Consider the following 23274-nt stretch of genomic DNA (forward strand, 5'->3'; position numbering starts at 1 on the left):
ATAGACAGCCAATGGGATTTAACCAACTACCACTTGCTGGACCTGGGTCGGCCTCACCACTCAATTCGGTGCATGACGGTGGTGCATGATAAAGTGTGGTGTGGCTACAGGAACAAGATCTATGTCATCCAGCCCAAAATGATGAAGATTGAGGTATATTCCCATTTCACAACATACTGGTTAGAATTTGGTTGCAGATACGTTTAGAAATGGTTGTAGAATGATGGTAGTACTGAACAAGGTTCAAATAATTTTAGGACATTTAGATGGGTCCACAATGATGAACAGATATTTTTAGTTGTAAATCCCTTGAAAAATGGCGGCGCGGTGGTGCAGCAGGTAGTGTCGCAGTCACACAACTCCAGGGGCCTGGAGGTTGTGGGTTCGATTCCTGCTCCGGGTGTGAGGGGTTGGTGTGTTCTCCCTGTGTCTGCGTGGGTTTCCTCCGGGTGACTGTCTGTAAGGGAGTGTGGTGTGTTCTCCCTGTGTCTGCGTGGGTATCCTCCGGGTGACTGTCTGTATGGAGTGTGGTGTGTTCTCCCTGTGTCTGCGTGGGGTTTCCTCCGGGTGACTGTCTGTGAGGAGTGTGGTGTGTTCTCCCTGTGTCCGTGTGCGTTTCCTCCGGGTGACTGTCTGTGAGGAGTGTGGTGTGTTCTCCCTGTGTCTGCGTGTGTTTCCTCCGGGGGAGTGTGGTGTGTTCTCCCTGTGTCTGCGTGGGTTTCCTCCGGGTGACTGTCTGTGAGGAGTGTGGTGTGTTCTCCCTGTGTCCGTGTGGGTTTCCTCCGGGTGACTGTCTGTGAGGAGTGTGGTGTGTTCTCCCTGTGTCTGCGTGGGTTTCCTCCGGGTGACTGTCTGTGAGGAGTGTGGTGTGTTCTCCCTGTGTCTGTGTGAGTTTCCTCCGGGTGACTGTCTATGAGGAGTGTGGTGTGTTCTCCCTGTGTCCGTGTGGGTTTCCTCCGGGTGCTCCAGTTTCCTCCCACAGTCCAAAAACACACATTGGTAGGTGGATTGGCGACTCAAAAGTGTCTGTGTGTGTGTGTGTGTGTGTTGTCCTGTGAAGGACTGGCGCCCCCTCCAGGGTGTGTTCCCGCCTTGTGCCCAATGATTCCAGGTAGGCTCTGGACCCACTGTGACCCTGAACTGGATAAGCGCTTACAGACAAGGAATGAATGAATGAATCCCTTGAAATAGCTGTTTTTACCTGAAGCTCAAGCTGAAGATATAATACAGTGAATGTTTAAGGACCCTTATGCTACAGGTATTTAATATTTTTAATAAAGTCCATGACATACAGAGGATTTTCAGTGTTAGGGTTAGGGCTTGTTAAGATAAAAATGTATACACCTGAGATAGAAGTTGTAATAATTTTTACAAGGAATTACTTTTTCTCTTTAATAAGTTGTTTATCTTGAATTAATATTAATATTAGTTATGGCCTTGCGCCCAGTGAATCCTAGTAGGCTCCTGACCCACAGCAACCCTGAATTGGAGAAGCGGTTAGAGATAATGAATGAATGAATGAGTGAATATTAGTTATGTTCCCTTTGTTTGGTAGGGTACATGACTAAGACTTTTTTTTTCTTCCAGAAATCATTTGATGCCCATCCACGTAAAGAGAGTCAGGTGCGTCAGCTGGCCTGGGTAGGGGATGGCATCTGGGTGTCCATCCGTCTAGACTCTACCTTGCGGCTCTTCCATGCTCACACTTTCCAGCACCTCCAAGATGTGGACATTGAGCCCTATGTCAGTAAAATGCTAGGTGAGGAGGAGGATGCTCACCTTCATTCCTAAAGTGCCTCAAGTGTTCCTACAACTCTGGGGAGGGGAAGAGGCTTAATGCGGTTTGAAGTGTAGCTGCTGTTGATGCTTCTGATCTCTGGTGTAACTAATGAGATTATCCAACACTGTGCTACATAGATTTTCACGGTGTTCATAACTGAGGCAGTGTAAACAGTCAAGCTCCATTTGTTGACCTGATGTTGTATTATTAAACTGCAGGGGAGCATTTTGATTAGGTGATAATAGACTACTATGCAAAAAAAAATATTCAGTTTACTGTAATTGGAATTTTAAGTAATGTTTTTAAACACAGATCTAAAACCCATTCTTATTTCTTAAATTCATAAATGATTACAGAAGTTATGAAAACAATACAGCACTTTATTTCTTAAATCATCTTAAAATTTTCTACCATTTTTGACTGCTAGGCACGGGTAAACTGGGCTTCTCCTTTGTGAGGATCACTGCTCTGATGGTGTCGTGTAACCGGTTGTGGGTTGGGACAGGAAACGGTGTCATCATCTCCATCCCTCTTTCAGAGTGTGAGTCAATGCATACATTACAGAGGATTTTGCTTTAAAGGGACAGTTGGTATCACATTTCTTTTAGATATGTACACTTATTCCTTTGTAAGGTGTTCTAAAGAACATGCTCATCACTCATAAAGTAAAACTCCTTGAAAGACTTGGTGTGGTACAGTGGTAACACTATTGGATCCAATGTGAGAGACCTGGGTTCAGTTCCAGGTCTGGGCAGCCAGTCTGTGCTACACCAATAAGAGTCCTTGGGCAAGACGCCTAACACCGCATTGGCCTTCCTGTAATACCAGTGACCTTGTAAGTCGCTCTGGATAAGCGTGTTTGTCAAAATTCCATAAATGTAAATGTGTTCCCAAAATTTTGCTGGGAAACATAAGTTGGAAATAAGTCAAGTCCCAGTTAGGTGTGGACTTCAAACTCTACGTTTCCCCTTCTTCTCTGTCCTATCTCTTTCTTCCTTCTCTCTCTTGTCTCTGACTTCTCTGGACTCCCCTCTCCATAGCTGTGGGTCTGCAGCATGGACTCCTCAGGCTGAGGGGTGAGTGGGAAATATGACTCCCATGTCCAGCAAGCTGGCTGTGAAATGACCTTACCTTGCTTTATTGCTATATGCGAGTTTGCATTTACTGCTTCTAGTTTACTTACCTTTGTATTGGAAAGTCTCTCTCTCTCTCTCTCTCTCTCTCTCTCTCTCTCTCTCTCTTCTGCTGATGTTACTCAGTAGCTGGGATGTGTGAGCTTTAACGTGTTTAACATTCACCTTGTTTTAATGCCAGATGCTTTGAATCTAAATAGTGCATCTTGCAGCATTTGTTCTAAGAGACACATTTCCCACTAAAGTATTTTTCAGTGTATTGAAAAATGTACACAATTTTCCCCTTATCACCGATGCTATCTATCAGCCCAGATGTGTTTTGCTGTGGCATTGTTGGACTACTGTGGTTAAAATGTAATGGACATTTTTACATCGCCCCTTTTTTTGATACTCACTGTCCATTCTTTCAGCTCCACTGACTATACAAGAGCACTTTATAGTTCTACCATTATAGACGGTAGTCTATCCGTTGCACTGCAAACTTTGTTTGCCCCCTTTCACCCTGCTCTTCAATGGTCAGGACCCGAACAAGACTACATAGAGCAGGTATGATTTGGGTGGTGGATCATTCTCAGCTGTGTCTGATCCACTCGTACCAATGCAACACACACTTACAAACCACCCCCATATAAGTTTCACCAATATGACAAAGTGAAGGTAATGAGGTGGACGTCACAAAGCCATGGCCTCAAGCTCAGAGAAAATGTATGTTCAGAACTGAAAAATGTTGTGTAATGAGACCTACAAACCATCCTCAGTTACACCAACTCTGTCAGGAGGAATGGGCCAAAATTCCAGTAACTTATGAGAAAGTGGTTGAAGGCTACCCAAAAAGTTTGACCAAAGTTAACCAGTTTAAAGGCAATGCTCCCAAATATTAACTTAATGTGCTCAAAGCAATAAAAGCTGAAATAAAGTTTCTCTAGTATAATTACCTCTATTATATTACCAGTCGTCAATAATTCCGTCTGTCACCGAGTCTCCCCTGACTGCACAGAGTTCCACCAAGATGGGGGTGAGCACATACATCCACTTCTTCTTTTTGACATGCTGACAGACATCCATGCTAGCTGGCACTATGAGCAGAGGAATTATGTGTACAGAGGGAAAGAGCAAGGCCAGTTGTTCTCTCTAAGATTCATGGCTTCAGATGACTCATGGCTTCAGATGAGGCATCACCAGGGATTGAACTTGCGCTTTCCTGATTATGGAAACACAGCTTATGCCATGTTGCCACTAGGGACCCCCAAATATTCCTTGTAGACTGTGATTACATTTGGGCTAAGAGGAAAATTGTGTCGATTAGTTTTTTTTCATGGAACGTATGTTTTAATGTAGAGAATAATATTTGCTGTCTACTTCCTCTGCACTGTAGCTAAGAAAAGTGTGGGGGTGATAGCCAGCCGGCCCGGAGGTGCAGTACGTGTGTACGGAGATGAGAGTTCAGACAGTGGAAACTCAGGATTCTATGTGCCCTACTGCTCCATGGCTCACGCCCAGCTCTGTTTCCATGGCCACAGAGATGCTGTCAAGTTCTTTGTTGCAGTACCAGGTGTTTTATTGCATATATTTGACTCACATATATTACAACATATTGCACTGTTCTGGGTTTCAAAAATAGTAATGATACACAGGCACAAGTATCACTTTTTAATGAAATAATTATGTAATTATTAACTTTTTTTTAACATGTATGGAGTCTGTTTTTTAAAGTAATGACATACAAATTTACATCCATTTCTTTTTCCATGAGATGGCAGTTAGATGTCTTTATTTACATTCTGAAGATGCCAAGACCTATTTCAGTGGTTGCTACAGTGTTTGTTGAACACAGAGTAGAAAAATAACTGTGTGGCTACTCTGGATCATCCCATTCTATGGACAAGGCCTTTCTGTAGAGATTGTGCAGTATTACCCATGGATCAAGTATCTTGATAATATTGGCTTATCATGAAGCTTCTTGGGATGCCCACACATATATCATATTCATATCTGTTTGTATGTGTCTGTCCTCAGGTCAAGCTGTCCCCCCAGCAAAATCCCCTGACAGCATAACGCAAGACTCAGATGCTTCTTCTCTTGAAATTCAATCACAAGAGCAGCAGTCCAAGTTTATGCTGGTCATGAGCGGAGGAGAGGGATACATAGATTTCAGGATGGGTATGAACTCTAGAAACGTTATTACATATGTTATATTCTTTACATGTCAGTAAAGCCCCAGCGTGGAAATCAGGGAATGGATTTCAATGTTGTAAATGAGATAGCATGTATGTTTCTCTCTGGACTTCAATCAAGACAGTTTTAGTGTAAAATGTCTGGTTTTTCATTTCACTGGAGGTAGAGCTAAAGGAGCTAACAAGTAAGTCCAGCTTACTACTTGTGCACACTGCATTCTTAAATCAACACAAACATGTACAGAAAAAAGGGGCTCTCAAATAGATTTGTCTACATGATTTCTGACACTGTACAGGGTGGGTCATTTATATGGATACACCTTAATAAAATGGGAATGGTTGGTGATATTAACTTCCTGTTTGTGGCACATTTTGTATCTCATTTTGGATCCAACTTTTGTTTTTTCAATGGGAAGAGGGTCATGTGATACATCAAACTTATTGGGAATTAACTACGGATACTGGAAGCCTGTGCTAGCATTTCTACTGCAGTGTTGCTATCAGTGTGTGAAGAGCGGGAGAAGAGGGTTGCATTGACAATCCAACACAATGGGCAGCACTTTGAACATATTTTTTAAGTGGTCAGAAACTTGTAGATAACAAAGAATAAAGTTACGTTAAAACCATGCACACCGTTGTTTTTCTTGTGAAATAAGTTTGATGTGTCACATGACCCTCTTCCCACTGAAAAAACAAAAGTTGGATCCAAAATAGCCGACTTCAAAATGGCCACCATGGTCACCACCCATCTTGAAAAGTTTCCTCCCTCCCATATACTAATGTGCCACAAACAGGAAGTTAATATCACCAACCATTCTCATTTTATTAAGGTGTATCCATATAAATAGTCCACCCTGTATAACACTTACGGATAAACATAATGGGAAAAGTCATGGTCTGTGCTAGTGTTTTAATGTGCAGTACGTATTGGTTTATTTTTCAAAATCATATTCAGCATTATGTTCATTGCTTCTCAATTCTCAGTGTTGAATCAAGAACGAAATAAAGTTCCTTCAGGACATTCAACATGAAACAACAGCAGACAAGCTGACAAAGACTGCTATACATAGAGGCAATAAACTGTACACAACAGTGTATGGGGAGCTGTTGGCCCTTGACAGTAATGGGCATTGTATACACATTTGAGTGCAGAATGATGGTCAGTTTTTGGTGGTGTTTGTTCTACTATATCTACAAAAACACTCTGGTCTAAAATGTAATATCTTGCAGGTGATGAAGATACAGCAGAGGATGAGGAGCCGCTGGAACCTACAATCAAGCTGCAGTCAGCTCCCACCAAAACTGAGCGCAGCCACATCATTGTCTGGCAGGTTGCCATGGGTGATGAGTGACCGTCCTATTACTGCCTCAGGTTCAACAGGGAGCTTCGCCCCCTCAATTGACCCTAAATGGGCCTCCTTTACACACCTTTATTTTAGTGTTATTCTGACTCCCATTATTATTATTAGAAGACTGACAGGAACCCATGTTGTAGCTGATTTTCCATGTTTACGCGTTCTTCATTGTTTATCATTTTTGACCAATCTGGCATTTATTCACAACAGGGCATGAAGGAAAATGAGGAATTTGAGATATGGAACAGATGGCAGGGAACATTAAAGGGAGCAGATAAATCCGCCCAGGACTGTAAATCTTGAACGCACAGTCCATGTAATGAGCTCTAGTTTACTGGGGCACTGAAACACAGGGATCAATGAAGGAAACAAGTGCTTGTACTTTACAATATTAGCAAGTGTATATCTGCACATTATACTGTAGAAGAGAATATAATGCAGGCTGAATTTTCTATGTTGTGTTGTTTTGTTAGGCACTGTGCAAGACAGAGCAGGACACATTTTGGAGCCATTGGTCACACGCACTGAGGCTGCAGACATTTCTAGACTATCAGGAAGCTGTCTGGCATGAGTCCTGTCTCCTTTGTCCTAGCACTGTAAAGGCATGGTGTTTGTAGAGCCAGTCTGTGTCTAGGGATGTTTTCTCACCTGCATGGAAGAGTCCGGTATGTAGTTCCTCAAGGCCCTAGCTCTAGAGTCTGTCTAGTGTATTAGCACCTTTCTGCAAGAGCTAGCTTTCTGGCACTTTAAAATAGTATCCAATGTACAATTACACTTAAGACCAACATGTGATGAATTTTACATTTTTCAAAAGGGACTACCCTGTTACCAAAGGACAAACTGTAGAACAAACTTTTCAACTTGGATATAATCACTTGCATTTCACCTAGGCAACACTTTCTTTACATTTTGCAACGTTCTCTACACTAAATCAGTGATTTTGTTTTTTCCTTAAACAGGGATTTTTATTGAAATTGGGTTTGTGTTGCACCTTACTTATTTGTCTCTGAGGCGCTAAACTAGTGTTTTATTGCTCATTAGTTTTTTGTCTTGACTCGAGTGTTTACTTGTAAAGTCTGGGAAGCCCAAAACCAGTCAGTATGTTCTTATTCATGTTCCTTTGCTGTTTTTTGTACACATTATTTGTAAGACACTATAGTCTTTTTCATTGGTGGTGTATATCAAAAAATGAATGCAGGACGGGGCCAATGTTTGACTTTTTTGTATTTGAAGAAGAAGAAGAAAAAAAAACAGCTTGCAGGTGGTGTAGTTTTGTTTATATTCCAACTCAGAAAGGGAATATTCTTATCTTTGGTATTGCCATTCCAGTATTTATTTTTCATAATGAACTTTTGTGGTTCAGAATGTAACTTTATACATACAGATTATATTAGTTGGACATAACTCTTGTGACGTCGGCCACACTTATACACAATCGGTGTGGTGTGTTTTTGCAGACATTGTGAAGAAATTGCATTATTGCTGATTGCTACATGTAACATCATGGACTGAATTAGGTAGGGCATACAGAATAACCTCGGTGTGGATCATTCGGAAAAACAACACATTCATTGTACTAAGCTATGCATGTTTTTTAAAGGGACACTGCGGCGTATTTGTTCAAATCCCTGTTTATTGCCGCCTTTTTGGGTGGCATTGTGTGTGTGTGTGTGAGTGAGTGTGAATGCAAATGTATGGATGGTTGCTTGAACCATTAAAGAGGAATTCCACCTGTTTTTCAAAAAGGTTGCATAGTGTGTAAACAGTCTTTCAGAGTGGATTGATATGAAACAGTGAATTGTAGCAAAATGGCAGATACAGTTCTTTCCAGTAGTGGTAATAGGGGACTTGGAATGTCTACTTTGCAGATGTTACAACACAAAACCACTTATGAATTGATATTTTGAAATAAACATTTGGGTAATCTGACATTTTCAGGCAAAAACAGTCAAAAATGACACTTTCAGTTTTTGATTGAAGGAAAAATACATTTAAAAATGTACATTAACACGGAATAAAACTGTAACCATCAAATACCTAATTTACATTAAAAATGTAGAGGAAAAAGACTGTGGTAGTGACATTTAGAAACTGAAATTGGTTTCTTTTAAGGACATTAGACCTGAAATTTATAAATTAATTAAGAGGTGGTACAGCGCCCAACAACCCATTTAAAAAAATGCATAAACAAAAACAGTTCTTTGTGGTCGAAGCTGTTCGACTTTGTGGTGCATTCTGTAGCCCACCTACTGTCAATGTTTTAGGACTTTTATTTTGTGGGAAGAATTATTTATTTATTAACAGGTTTTATACGTTTTTTTTTTAATGTAATATTGTTAATAGTAGAATAGAAACACTAGTTCATTATTAGTTCTGTTTGTCCTGTATGTCCTGTCAATCTGTTTTAGGCCAGAACTTTCGTTAAATGTCTGTAAAACAAGATCTGACATCAGGCAAAATAAACATTTCATATAATGACTTCTGATGTTTAGAAGCATTTCATATTTTAAACATTCCTATCACCACCACTGTTAAGAGGTCCTTTGGTGTAAAAAAGCACATTTCATATCAAATCACTCAGTTTTGCTTTGTTTTTATTTTAATGACTACGTTTTATTTTTTTATTTTTTATTTTTTGAAAAATCAGTGGAATACCACTTTAAATCTCACAGGATGTGCTGTGGTTGTCACAGCTTGTCATTACTGTGGTTTTCCTGTTCAATGTTTGCTAAAACAGCATCATAGCCTTATTTTTAACAACTTATTAAACTCAATTTCATGGGGAATTAATGGCTGGGGTCTTTTTTGTGTCACTGGTTCTTTCTTGCAGTATTTGCAAGTGGAATATTATGAATATTAACTGAGGATTTCTATTTAATTTATCATTAACCACTGCAGGGTTAAAAGTGCACAGAGTCTGATTTTACTCTCATTCCTTCATTTTTTCAGTAATTTTGTGATGACACGGACAATATTTAATATAATATAATGTAGTAGTGTAACTGCTGGCTCTGCTGGGCCACTGCCTGCACACTTTAGAGATTATTCTGCTCCCAACACACCTGATGCAAGTAATGAGCTCATTGACAACTCCAAAGCTGAAGTGGATGTGATGAAATGAGGAGAAACCTGTAAGGAAGTGGTCTACAAGGATAGGGACTGTGAACAACTTTGACAATCTAAAGTGCTCCAGCTGTGGATTTCTGCACCATTTGATATATATATATACACACACACACACACACACACACAATATTCAGCATGTTCCAATACATGTATTACACACACATACACACACATTGTATATACATAGTAAATAAAATATACACAATTTTCAATTATGAGGAATATATTATGGGATATACATATCTTTAGTTAATAGGACAGGAAAAATGATGTAAATCATCTTTTTAATGTCCCTTTCTGATCTGCTCCACACAGAAAAAGATACAAGTAAAATATATTGATCGATTTGAGATGATACTGTGTCTTTAATGAAAAAGGGCCATTATGTTAAAGTGACCATTCTTTCTGAATTCATTTAAAGTGATGCTGGCAAATATAAACAATACCGGAGTGTGTTCATGTATCAGTCCAAGACTAATTCGTAGTATTTTTCCGTCATAGATTGAAGATGATGGCCTATATACACTGCTCTGAATAAATAAATAAATAAAGGGAACACTTAAACAACACAATGTAACTCCAAGTCAATCACACTTTTGTGAAATCAACCCGTCCATTTAGGAAGCAACACTGATTGTGAATCAAAATCACCTGCTGTTGTGCAAATGGAACCGACAAGAGGTAGAAATGAGAGGCAATTAGCAAAACAACCCGAATAAAAGAGTCTGTGACCACAGACCGTTTCTCTGTTCTCATCCTTTCTGGATGATGTTTTGGTCACTTTTGCATTTTGTCAGTGCTCTCACCCCTAGAGGGAGCACAAGGCGGTGTCTCTAACCCACAGAAGATGCTCAGGTAGTGCAGCTCATCCAGGACGGCACATTAAAAGCGAGCGGTGGCAGGAAGATTGCTGTGTCTGTCAGCACAGTGTCCAGAGCAGGGAGGAGATACCAGGAGACAGGCCAGTACCCCAGGAGACATGGAGTGGGCTGTAGGAGGGCAACAACCCAGCAGCAGGACCTCTACCTCCTCCTTTGTACAAGGAAGAACAGGAGGAGCAGTGCCAGAGCCCTGCAAAATAGCCTCCAGCAGGCCACTGATATCTGTTTCTGCACAAACTGTCAGATACAGGCTCCATGAGGGTTCCAACATCCACAAGAGGGGCTTGTGCTTACAGCCCAACACAGTACAAGGCGATTGGCATTTGCCAGAGAACACCAAGATTGGCAGATTGTCCATTGGTGCAGGTTCACGCTGACCACATGTGAGTCTGGAGACGCCATGGAGAACGTTCTGCTGCCTGCAACACCCTCCAGCATGACCGGTTTGGCAGCGGGTCAAACATGGTAGGGAGGTTTTTCCTTGGAGGGGCGCACAGCCCTCCACGTGCTAGCCAGAGGTACCCTGACTGCCATTAGACTGTACCGGGGTACTCAGACCCACTGTGAGAACATATGCTGGTGCAGTGGGCCTTGGGTTCCTTCTGATGCATGACAATGCTAGGCCCCAACTTATCCATTTTCCTCTTCCATATATTAATTTGTTGTATACAAATATTAAAATATGGCCTCAGCTTATTCATTTGTGGCCACAAGAACCTTAACCCATGGTCTACATATATAAACTATTAGCCATGACAAACTGAACGTGTGGCCTCCATCCACCAAATATTTTATGGGCGTAATATAAGAATTAGTGGTCCTACATTATAAAATTAAATACATCATTGTTCATGCTCTGTACCTTTATACACCAACATCACCAATGAGGCACTAATCATTTTATTGATTTTGTTCCCAGTGTACTTATGTGCCACCATGTGGCACTGTTGGCTTAGTCTTACAATTTACAGAGGCTTAAGGAATACAGCCTGTGACATGATATCACATACCTAAGAGCTCTCTTTCTCTCTCTCTCTCTCTCTCTCTCTCTCTCTCGATTTCTCTCACGCTCACCCCCAACCCTCCACCCTAGGGCGACCAAACAGCTTGATGAGACAGCTGCAGCGTACAGATGTGTCCAATGACTTCACAAACCAACAGACACGCCGAGACCCCTTTAAAGGGATTCTTCATTACAAGCAACATCTGCCTTTTTTATACAGCTACATATATTTAACACACATTCAACATTCATTACCTGTCAGACGTTACATTAAGAGACATTATTAATGCATTGTTTGTGTTGGTAAGAGCTGGACGTCAGCTGCTTACCTTGCATAATTATATGCTGCCTTAGCACTATATCAGCTCTTATTGGCTGTGCTAATTGATGTGTTTTGGTAAATGGTGTGTGTTATAACAGCCTGTGATGATGATGTACACAAGAGTGTGTGTGTGGGAGAGTGATGACAAGATTAGCTGGTGAATTTCTGCAACACAGAGCGGGAGAGAGAGAGAGAGAGAGAGAGAGGGAGGGATGCGAGCAAAGCCCAGGCCGCCCACGCAGAGAGAGAGAGAGAGAGAGAGAGAAACTTGCTGGTTTGCTCACTCAACCCGCCCTACATGGCTTAGGAGGCAGTGCTTACGTAAGCCAGCCAGCTGCTCTATGTCACTGAGGCCTTTGGGTATGTGTGTGTGTGTGTGTGTTTATGTGTGTATATGTATTTGTGATTCTCTCAAGCCCCTAATCACAGAAATCATTCTCAGGGACTCTTAATCTCTCTCTGTACATTGTCTTAATTATAGGTTTTGCCATGCCACTTAAATATAGTGTAGGATTTATGGAAAGTCTCATTTTAAATGGGAAATTAACCTTATTTGGGAAGTTTTCAGGGTCACACAGTCAGCTCGGTGATTTACGGCACACTGCAAAAGCCTTCATTTATTAGTCATGTGCACAAGGTATTCATTTTATACGAGACAGAATAATTAACAATAAACTAGACTTCAAATATTATTCATAAAATGAAATGTCTAAAAGCCATGCAACACTTGCTGTTGACAGCTGTTACTTAGAACCAAGATTGAATGGATATATGCAAATCAAGCACAGAAAGGAGTGATCCGTCACACATTATATGTGTTTGCCATGACTTGATATAGATTTCAGCTCCTCAGCAGTCACCTTTGCCTGATTTCCCTGTTCATGATGCACCATAAGAGAGAGACCTGGACTGCAGACAGGCCTCTCAAGCCCAAACTTGCTATATTGTTGTAGCCTTTGTAGAATGTAGAGAAAAAATATGGCTTCATGGCTGCGTATGTCTCTCAATATAAAACCTCCTTATCAATGATACCTTCTCAAATATGCAAATCACCCATGCGGTTGACACTGGTCCACCCCCACGTCATGACAGATGTTTTGCTAATAACAGTCAGATTGTTCTCTTTTGTCTTTGGAGTAGATTGATCTGTGTGTTTCTCCTTGTGTAACAGAGTTTCAGGTTGCGTTTCTTGATGCAGTGGTGGTGTTATCTGACAGTGGGTTTCTGAAGAACTCCTGAGCACTGTGGCTATATTTATCACAGTAGCATGATGGCTTCTACTGCAGTGCCATTTGAGTGTTCAAAGTTAACGCACATTAAACAGTGGTTTCAGGCCCTGACCTACACAGTCTGAGATTTTTTTTTATTCTGAACAGAAGATGGTGAAAACCTATATCATATATAACCTTTTGTTGAGGAATGTTCTTTTTGAAATGTTTGACAATTTTTTCATGACGTTTGGCACAAAGTGATGAGTCATGCATCTCTCCTTGCAAAGACTGAGGCTTTGTTTCTCCTGTCTGCTGTTTATAGTCACCTGCTCTTGAAACTTTAATATTCTATACATTTCTACATCTCCACACTTCTTTTATTTTCACTCTTATCTCACGTTTTGGAATGATTTTCAGGCATCAAATACATTCATTCATTCATTATCTGTAACCCTTATCCAGTTCAGGGTCGCGGTGGGTCCAGAGCCTACCTGGGCTTGGGCACAAGGTGGGAATACACCCTGGAGGGGGTGTATTATATTACATTATATTATATTATGAGTCGCCAATCCACCTACCAACATGTGTTTTTAGACCATGGGAGGAAACCCACGTGGACACAAGGAGAACACACCACACTTCTCACAGACAGTCACCTGGAGGAAACCCACGCAGACACAGAGAGAACACACCACACTCGTCACAGACAGTCACCCGGAGGAAACCCACACAGACACAGGGAGAACACACCACACTCGTCACAGACAGTCACCCGGAGGAAACCCACGCAGACACAGGGAGAACACACCACACTCCTCACAGACAGTCACCCGGAGGAAACCCACACAGACACAGGGAGAACACACCACACTCCTCACAGACAGTCACCCGGAGGAAACTCACGCAGACACAGGGAGAACACACCACACTCCTCACAGACAGTCACCCGGAGGAAACTCACGCAGACACAGGAAGAACACACCACACTCCTCACAGACAGTCACCCGGAGGAAACCCACACAGACACAGAGAGAGGCATCAAATTATAATTATGAATTTTTTGGAATTTACACAATACAATCCAGTTAGTCAGTGAAAACATGATACACTTTTTTTGAATTTTTTTTTTTTGTGACAGACTTCCTGTTTTCTGCATTAGTTGCACTGGCCTGAGCTAAAAGCTTTGAGAATGCTCTTACAATACCATACAGACTGAAACGGTAAGGCTTTACCACATCTGCAGAGCATTACAGAGTGAAAGGATGACCTATGAGGACCTTTCGAACTCTATAATGTCGATCCTCAGAATGACTGGGGGAACAGTACACAGCCATCAGTCTTTTCACAGTGGAGCTGTTGTACTGCCATCTCAAATAAGAGCAATGTTCACTCTGATTAATGCCATTCATAAAATGAATTATGTACTTTTTAATTATTATTGAATAATAATTATTTATTTAAATGCCAAACATTTGAATATTACTATTGTTTGCTTCAGTGGTTTCTTTAAATCCAAAGCTTTTAACTAAAGCACAGTGGAGTCTTCACTGTTTGAAGGCAGATGAAGATTGCAACAAGAAATCTTTAAATTTTTTCCAGTGATTATCCAGTTATTGTTTGGAATGCATAAAATATTTATTAATAATACTTCTGCAGTGCCCCCCACCCAGCCCTCTGACCTCTGGTGTCTCACCAGCACCATTACCCTCAAAGTGTCAGAAGATCTGTCGCTGAAGCTCTTGGAAAAATGCAACCTTCCAAACAAACAAACAAAACACAGAACAGCACTGTGTTGCAGGATAAACAGCTGGAAATTCAGCCTGTTATTTTCATATTATTCCAGAACCCCATGGACATTTAATCCCGCCTGAATCTACTTGCAAATTATCTTCTGAAAGGGAAACACACGCTTTTCTGCGGCAAAGCTACAGCTACAGTGACTGAAAGTGTAAAAACACAAATCACAGACTCCTGTTTTTATTGCAACAAAAACCTTGTACATCGATTAACGTGTTCAAACTTTCGATTGCCTTCTAGTTTTCCATTTATGAGTTTTCCATTTGGCGTCCTCTCAAAAATAAATCAATAAATGAAAAATATTCTTGTTAAAAATGTTTGGAACGGGTCACTCTCCTGGACAGACCATAATAAATATTGCAGATGTTACTGTGACCTCACTGATAACATTTTGCTTTCTTCCCCCTGGTGTCTCTACAGGCTGCTGTTTGCTTGAACGTGTGTGTGAAGTGTTTGTGGAGGAGTGTTTGTGCTCATGTGGGTGTTAGACCTTGATCTGTAGGTAAGGCCAGACATCTGTTACAGACCGTCAACACTGACCCTGATCATGCGTCAGACATGGACACTGAGCATGAGAGTGTGAGAGAGAGAGAGAGAGAGAGAGAGAGAGAGAGAGAGATTAAGAGAGACTTTTCCTTTCTGTCTATGCTGTTTTTCTCTTTTCTGTTTCTATTCTTTACTCAAGCTCTTTCTGTCTGTCTTTGCTGTCTTTCTCTTGTCTGTGGTTCTCTTTCTTCCTATTCCCACTGCTGTTACTATCTCTCTCTTTCTTTCTCTCTATTACTTCCTGCTATTTCCTCTCTCTCTCTCTCTCTCTCTCTCTCTCTCTCTCTCTATCTCTCTCTCTCTCTCTCTCTCTCTCTCGTTGCTGTTCTGTTCTCCATGAGGCTGCAGTCTAAAGATGGAGCTCCTGCTATGGTTAATGTGTTTGTGGATGTGATGTGCATGTGAATACACAGACAGTCACCAGTTGGGGGATGCCTAGCTTTTAAGAATACTTCCATTTCTGTTATGAATGAACATGTTTTATTTGCTGGGTTGCAATAACATGAGACATTCAAGCTCACCAGGTTCATTTAGAGGAAAATAATAAGTGGGATAAAGATTTGCAGCAATATTAGTGACAGTGCTACAGGACCTCGGAAATAATGCCAAAACTGACACATTATATACCCCTTAAAGCACTGATCAGCAGGGGTGGACAAAGTAAAATACTTCTGTACTGAAGTTTATGAAGAAATAGAGAGGCACTGTACTTCTACTTCATTCAGGAATGTTATATTTACTTACAATCATAATATTATGTGCAGAATCATTGTACTTTCTCTTGTACTTTCTCAGTGCCGTGTATATGTTCAATAACTCTTGGTAACTATTAATTTAGCAAAAATATAAACATTATGTTTACTACTTCACGTAAGTTTAAAAAGTGCTTAGTTATTTTAGAATTTGAAGGTTTTATTTGTAAAGACTATGGACACTTGCTAACTTAGAGGGTTGGGACTTTATAGCCCTGTAGCCAACATTTGGCATTGAGCATGTTGACACATGATCTAGAACCGCTCCATTGGATTTAACTACTACCGCTCCACCATCCATATGTGTGCACGACCGAGCATCTGTGTCCTCAGTGGGTGTGTGCATAAATAGATGTCCATAGGTGTGAGTGTGTGAGTGAAAGCGTGAGTGTGTGTTGCCCTGCGATGGACTGGCGCCCCTGGTTACATGGAACTGGATAAATGGTTACAGACAATGAATGAATGTAATTAAAAGTAACAAAAAACAATATTTTAAACGTTGAAACGTAGAAAGGTTATTTATTTTTGAAAAATATTTAATTTTGATGCCAGCAACAGGTTCCAAAAAGAAAAATTAATTACAATTGTTTACAATGTTTACTACTGTGTTGCATCACCTTATTTTTTAACATTCTGTAAAGATTTGGAAACTGAGGAAACAAACTGATGTAGTTTTGAAAGTGAGAAGTTTTCCCATTCTTGCATAATTTATAATTTCGTCAGCTCAGCAGCTCACCCGGAGGAAACCCACGCAGACACGGAGAGAACACACCACACTCCTCACAGACAGTCACCCGGAGGAAACCCACGCAGACACGGAGAGAACACACCACACTCCTCACAGACAGTCACCCGGAGGAAACCCACACAGACACAGGGAGAACACACCACACTCCTCACAGACAGTCACCCGGAGGAAACCCACGCAGACACAGGGAGAACACACCACACTCCTCACAGACAGTCACCCGGAGGAAACCCACGCAGACACAGGGAGAACACACCACATTCCTCACAGGCAGTCACCCGGAGCGGGACTTGAACCCACAACCTCCAGGACCCTGGAGCTGTGTGATACATGAATGTTTTTTTGTTTTTTTTAGAAAACAATACATTTTCTCAGTTTCAACATTTGAATAAAATTAATAATTTAATTTCCAATTAAATAAATGGTTTAAACGACTTGCACATCATTGCATTCTGTTTTTATTTACATCTTGGCCAGCATCCTGACTTTTCTGGAAATGGAGTTTGTAGGTCTTCAGCATTTAAAAAGATTGTGCTTTTCACAATAGTCTGGTAAAATCGAATTATTGCATAAGCAGAATCTGTTCCTCATTCTGAAGAAATTTAAAGTTTAAAGCTGTATGGATCCTTAAAACAGAGAGGAAGTATCTGTAATATCTAGCTTTAGTCTTGGTGTTTCACCATGAGACTGCATCTTTCACAAAGTTTCACAATCATGTACCAAATGCTGTTGTAGCACACTCCACCCCCAGCAACACCCTTTTGCTGATGGATTAAGATTGTGCAGATGCTTGAATGTACCCACGGTGCAATCTTGTTTGTGCCCTTGTCCACTGTCATGTGTCACAGCCATAGCTGGAATAAGCACTTTAAAAGCCAAGAGAGCCCTGGCATCAACAGAAAATGGGATGGGGTGGAGCCTGTGTGCCAGGCAGCCAATCAGAGAAAAAGGAGCTATGCAATTCAATAGGAGGTGTTTGCATGGTGCTCGGGGGTGTGTGCGTATGGGGTGGGGTATTTTTAGGTGAGATACTGGTGGGTGGTCCTGTGTGTGTGTGTGTCTGTGGTGAGGTGTGAGGGTCGTGCTTGCTTCTGGGCATCTATATTTAACCTGCTCACCGACTCGAGTGTCCCAGCAGCACACACACTGCAGTGGCGTATTTAGTGGCCCACTTTTGAGGGACTCCATAGAGCCCACTTCCTGTTTGTGTCTCTCTAAGCCCCCCATCAATCTCTTCATTCAGATACTGTTTGTCTCTCAAATGGTTTTCTTACATTTTATGCTGTCAGCGTAAGGGAAAATGTTCTGAGAACCAACAGTGCAACACTACAGAGAAATCTACATTTATAAACTGGAGCCATCATGACTGTCAAGAGCTTAAAACAACTCTATCGTAATCATGCAGGGTTTTGGAACTGTAGATTTAAAGTAATGAACGTAAGGAGGCAAAAGCAAGCCATTTTCTCCAATGTTTCTTCTTCATGTTATGAACAGCCATTATACTGACACCTAGTTGTCTGGATGTGTCAGAGATTGAATATTATCCCTGTTATAGTGCTTGTACATGGCCTTTTTCTTGTGGGATACTTAATCCCACAAGTCCAAAGACACAAATGATGAAAAAATATATCAATATAACAACTAACATCGTTTGCTAGTTTTTTGGCAGTAGGGCCTCTAATCAAAAGGTGAGTACACTCAGGTAAATTCTGGTAAAAGCAGGAAATGGACTGTAGAAACCTTATAATGATGTATTTAAATAAAATATGTAATTGTTTTGCTACTCACCCACATTCAAAAATGATCTGAATTTTGAAATCTTAACAAGAAAAAGTGCTCTAAACACAATAATATAAATTAAACTATAGGATACTCACAAATTTCACGATCATTTTATCTTTTTGTCATAGAATTATGAGCTTCAAACAACCACAAACTATTTTATTTCATGAACTGTTAGTTGTTAGTATGTTGTTAGTGTCAAAAGTTTGGTTTCCCTTACATTTGGCCTCATCATTTCCCAATTTTCTCCCCAATCCCATGATGCTTCCAAGACAGGAAGCTATCCCCCTTTAAGATATATGATGCCAACTGCTATTCCTGCTAATAAATACATGCATGCATTTTCTAGCACATTCTAGAGAGGGTGTATCATCGTGATAACCCAGAGAGAGTGAGAGCATTTGTGCTGTCTTGTATTCCTGGCCTTTGTTGGCTGAGGTATCACAGGGTATTAAACTTGTGATACTCCAACCTTGGGCAAATGTTTAGAAAGTTATGCCTCTAAGGAGTTCCTACAAATAAATATTTTATGAATGGCTTAATTAAATTTGTAAATAAATACATTTTGTCATTTTAAGAGATTTAGAAAAATGGATGAAAGAAAAACTGGCCACATTTGTTAGTGGGTGATATTGATTTGAGTAGTGCAGGAGTGCACTTAATAGTAGGAAGTAGAATATCTGCTTGTCTTTCTGTCTCTGAGGACCTGGTGAGCTGTAATGACTCAGGCCTTTCTGTTTTCCCCACTGCAGCATCTGTAGTTAAGTGGGTTGGGGAACATCAGCATTTTTCTTTTAGCATAGCTTATGAAGACTCCCTTAATTCAGCACAGACAGACCCCGGGGAGAGTAACCAAAGTGGACCTAGTATTGAGACGAGTGGCACTTCACATAGAGTGCTCTGAGTGCAATCAGCCTCTGAAGGGAACAGAACTAGTCCAAGAAGAGCGACACATCAAGAGAACATAATCATTCAGAGATGAAAAGACGTCTGGACCAGATTCAGTAATGATAATAAAAAAATCTTATGAATGTAAGAATGCATTGCATTTAGGATGCTTCAATGTGAGTGGTCTGCAAAAAGTCTTTCTCCGTTCTTCAAGATTAGTCTTGTTGTAATGTGTTCTTATTCATTATGACTGCTATCAAACCCCAGCTTATCTTTAGGTGTGATAGTTTTTGTTGTGTATAATTATTGTGCTCTTAATTAGTGGCTACTTCAGCTTATTGATATATAGAATGTTTTTTTTTTTTTCATTTTGGAAACATCTATTTAATTTGAATATAATAATTTAGACTGACATTCTTGCCTCTATTTAACTCAAACTAAATTTGTAACACTCTGGGGACTGAGGTCATTTCCTCATTGCGTATTCAATCCTAACTTTATTTAAATCAAACCCTCAGACTCTGAAACTCTTTGTCACTACTTCCCAAATCCATGGACACAAATTCAGCAACAGTAAACTAATAACATTCAATGTCACAGGTTTTGCAGGTGCAGACTAAGGCTACGTTTACACAGCAGGTAAAAGTGGCCCAAATCCGATGGCCCAAATCCGTTTCATCATATGTGACATAGATATGTCGTTTTTGTGGCTTTGTGAACAGCACAAACCACACTGAATCTGACAATTTAAAGATTTGGACCACTTTCATATGTGGTATTGGGATCCGATCTGTGGCAATGCGACAGGCCAGATCAGAGTTCATGTGACTTTTACGTCACTCCGACCATTGAGAATGATCCTGACTAGGGTCCAAAGCACTTTTATCTTAATTTGAGGGGTTGAGGACATGGAAACGGACTGGTCAAAGCATTTTCGTTTTGTAAAAAAATATTGGGTAACTGTCTCTCATTTATGAGAAGATAAAACACGTGGACATTTGTATAAAGGTTTTTTCTTTATAAAACAAAGAGAAAAGCTACTTTTGTAGTTGTTCTATATCAGTTTTATATTGTTCATTTTGGTATGAAGCTGTATAAATATGGATCATGGAAATATTAAACTCATGTCGGGGCTCGTCTCGTTCCCTTTAGTGTTCGTGAGAGACCCGGAAATGTGCGATTCGAGTGAAAGACACATCCGTTCACCTTTTCATATTCTTTACAGTTCTTAAGACTCTGTCTTTAACAGAGAGCGCACAAAGAAAAGAGGTTCTGTGAAACAGCGCTGCACCGTCAGGTCCCATTCCTTTATCAAAAATGAAAGTGCTTTGTATGAATCAGACGGATATTGTCTTCTGGTCAGCGCCTGAAGCATAGTCCTTTGCGCATGCGGGATAGTTCAGGAGCGAGGTCTGTTCAGACTGATGTCAGATACAGGTCACAGTATACAGACTGTGTGAACAGCAGAACTAAATAATCAGATTTGGGCCACTTTTAACTGCTGTGTAAAAGTAGCCTAAATGTAGATTGAATTACAGACATGTTTCACATACCACAACAACCAGCAAGACTCGCTCTATCCATTCTAGTGTGAGTGAATGTGCGAGTGTGTGTCACTCTGTGAAGGACTGGCACCCCCTCCAGGCAATGAATAAATAATGAGATGCATAAACACAAGTTTGTCCACTTCTTTATTTGTGACAGGCATCGCATGAGACAAATCTGTCACAGATGCATATATTCAGAACAAACACCAGAAAAGTACAGGAGTTAGAACTGAATCAGATAATGTGTGAAAGTTTGTGCTCTAGACTGCTTCAGGCTGCTCAGTACTCCATGAGGACACTTGCCTCTGCTGCCTTCTCCTTCTACACCTGTTTAACATTGTGTTCTTAGTGTCATTGGCCTCAGCAGCCACTGTCACAGCTCTGTCGACAAAGCTGACTATGTCATGGCTTACTACATTATGAAACAGCTCCTGACACATACACACACATCCTCATAGACACACTCATTCTGGCAGTCTCTCTGGTGGATTGCAGGACATTGTTGTGCTTTTCTGGAGGATTTGTCTGAAAAGAGCCTTGGGATGACAAAGTAGAATCAGAGATTGAGAATGTGGATAGGAAAAACAGATCTGAAACAGCAGGTTCCAACAGTTAATTTCTGTGAGTTATTCACTGTTTTATGTTGGGGGCTCCTGAGAGTTGCAGCAATCTTAGTGTTGACCCTATCTTCAGGAGATTGTGAGTTCAAACTCTGGTGATGCCTCAGCCATGCAAGGCCTGGAGCCCTAAGCCCCTTTCACACATATGCCCCATACACAGGACCTTCCCTGACTTAACCCAGAGAGGTTTTATTTGAGAATGCACATGACAGTAATATTAATACAGGACTTTACCCAGACTTATCCTGCCAGGCCCCTAGTGCAAAATGTGGATAATGACAGAGTAACCGCACATGTGTATGTGTGGATTGAATGTTGGGTGTTGATTGTAAAGTGTATTTGGGTTACTAGAAAAGTGCTATAAAAGTATCATGTTAATTAAATAAATAGAAACATGTAAGTATCCAGTTAAAAACGGATATTCCCCCCCATACCTAAATCATGCCAAACATTTCCAGCTGCGAGAACGTGTCTGATGTGAAGAATCTCCAGCTGTACTCTACAGTTCTGAAAGGATAAGCCTTAAAAATGTCTGGACCTAATTCTCCAGACTTTTTCAGCTCTAAAGAGCACAATTGGCCACACTCTCTGAGTGGGTAAAGTGGCAACCTTCTCATGCCTATTTCCCTGCTTAGGATGCTAGCTAAAATGGGTGTGTATCAGCTGATATGACAGATCTGGGCTGGTTCTCCTCCAATGCGTTAAGCTATTCAGTAGCAGTTCAAAAAGAAGCAGTGGGTTGGCCTCACGTTTCCAAGAAAGCACCTGATTGCCCCCCAGCTTCCTGAGGCTGGTGGCATAGTGTACACTCATGGGAGACTCAATGATGGGTGGACTTGGTAATGAATAATTATTGGGAAGTAAACTCAACTAAAACTTGGAGATTAAACAATCTGTTGGATTATCCTGGGGTGATGCTGTTTTGGCTGGTCACGCTGCAAAAGATTCATGCTTCTGGCCAGTATAACAACGTCCAAGCTTTGTCAGACGTGACAGACTTATAGCTTCAGTTTTGGCAGTGTTGATGTTGGAGATTTGTGTGGACTTGTAGTGAGTGGACATCAGATTGGAGGATTAAACAAGACAAAAAGCAGATACTAGACCAAATGTTTTGCCATTTCAGCGGTTATAGGGAGCATGTCAATTTGGAAATGGAGCTACTTCCTTCTTCACTGCACAGTGACATTATAATAAACTAATAAGCATAAGATTATGTTGGATAAGTGAGAGAATCTAAAATCTGTGTTGTCTGTGTTGGCACACCGATCTCATAGAATCTTGGCACCTCCTCATATACAGCTCTCTCTCTCTCTCTCTCTCTCTCTCTCTCTCTCTCTCTCTCTCTCTCTCTCTATCTATCTATCTCTTGCAGTTTATGTAAGTGGTGAAGCTGTTGCTCTTTTCATATGAACACACCCAGTACTGTCAGAATCAAATATAAAGTGTCTGTTGTTACTTGATTTAAAATATCTTAAAACTCATAGGTTGGAAAATTCGGTGAAGCACATCTTTCCTCCAAACCATGAAATAGTCCCTAGTACTACTTCACTGAACATCTCAACATGCCTAGAGGAGAATAATAAATCACCACACTTCTGTTAAGGGAGCC

General features: G+C 40.8%; 1 protein-coding gene across 2 annotated transcripts in view; it reads left to right on the forward strand.

Annotated features, from left to right (window-relative positions):
* spag9a (sperm associated antigen 9a) overlaps positions 1 to 9220 on the forward strand; it is a 46372-nt gene extending 37152 nt beyond the window's left edge. For both annotated transcript variants that reach the window (XM_066641690.1, XM_066641691.1), the window contains 6 exons: positions 5 to 153; positions 1588 to 1759; positions 2208 to 2321; positions 4289 to 4465; positions 4930 to 5073; positions 6318 to 9220. In XM_066641690.1, the coding sequence (XP_066497787.1) occupies positions 5 to 153; positions 1588 to 1759; positions 2208 to 2321; positions 4289 to 4465; positions 4930 to 5073; positions 6318 to 6439 (878 nt within the window). In that variant the 3' untranslated portion in view covers positions 6440 to 9220. The remainder of the gene's footprint in view (positions 1 to 4; positions 154 to 1587; positions 1760 to 2207; positions 2322 to 4288; positions 4466 to 4929; positions 5074 to 6317) is intronic.
* The last annotated feature ends 14054 nt before the right edge of the window (positions 9221 to 23274 follow it).

Source organism: Hoplias malabaricus, chromosome 13 (genome assembly GCF_029633855.1).
Source record: "Hoplias malabaricus isolate fHopMal1 chromosome 13, fHopMal1.hap1, whole genome shotgun sequence".
In the NCBI taxonomy this organism is placed as follows: domain Eukaryota; kingdom Metazoa; phylum Chordata; class Actinopteri; order Characiformes; family Erythrinidae; genus Hoplias; species Hoplias malabaricus.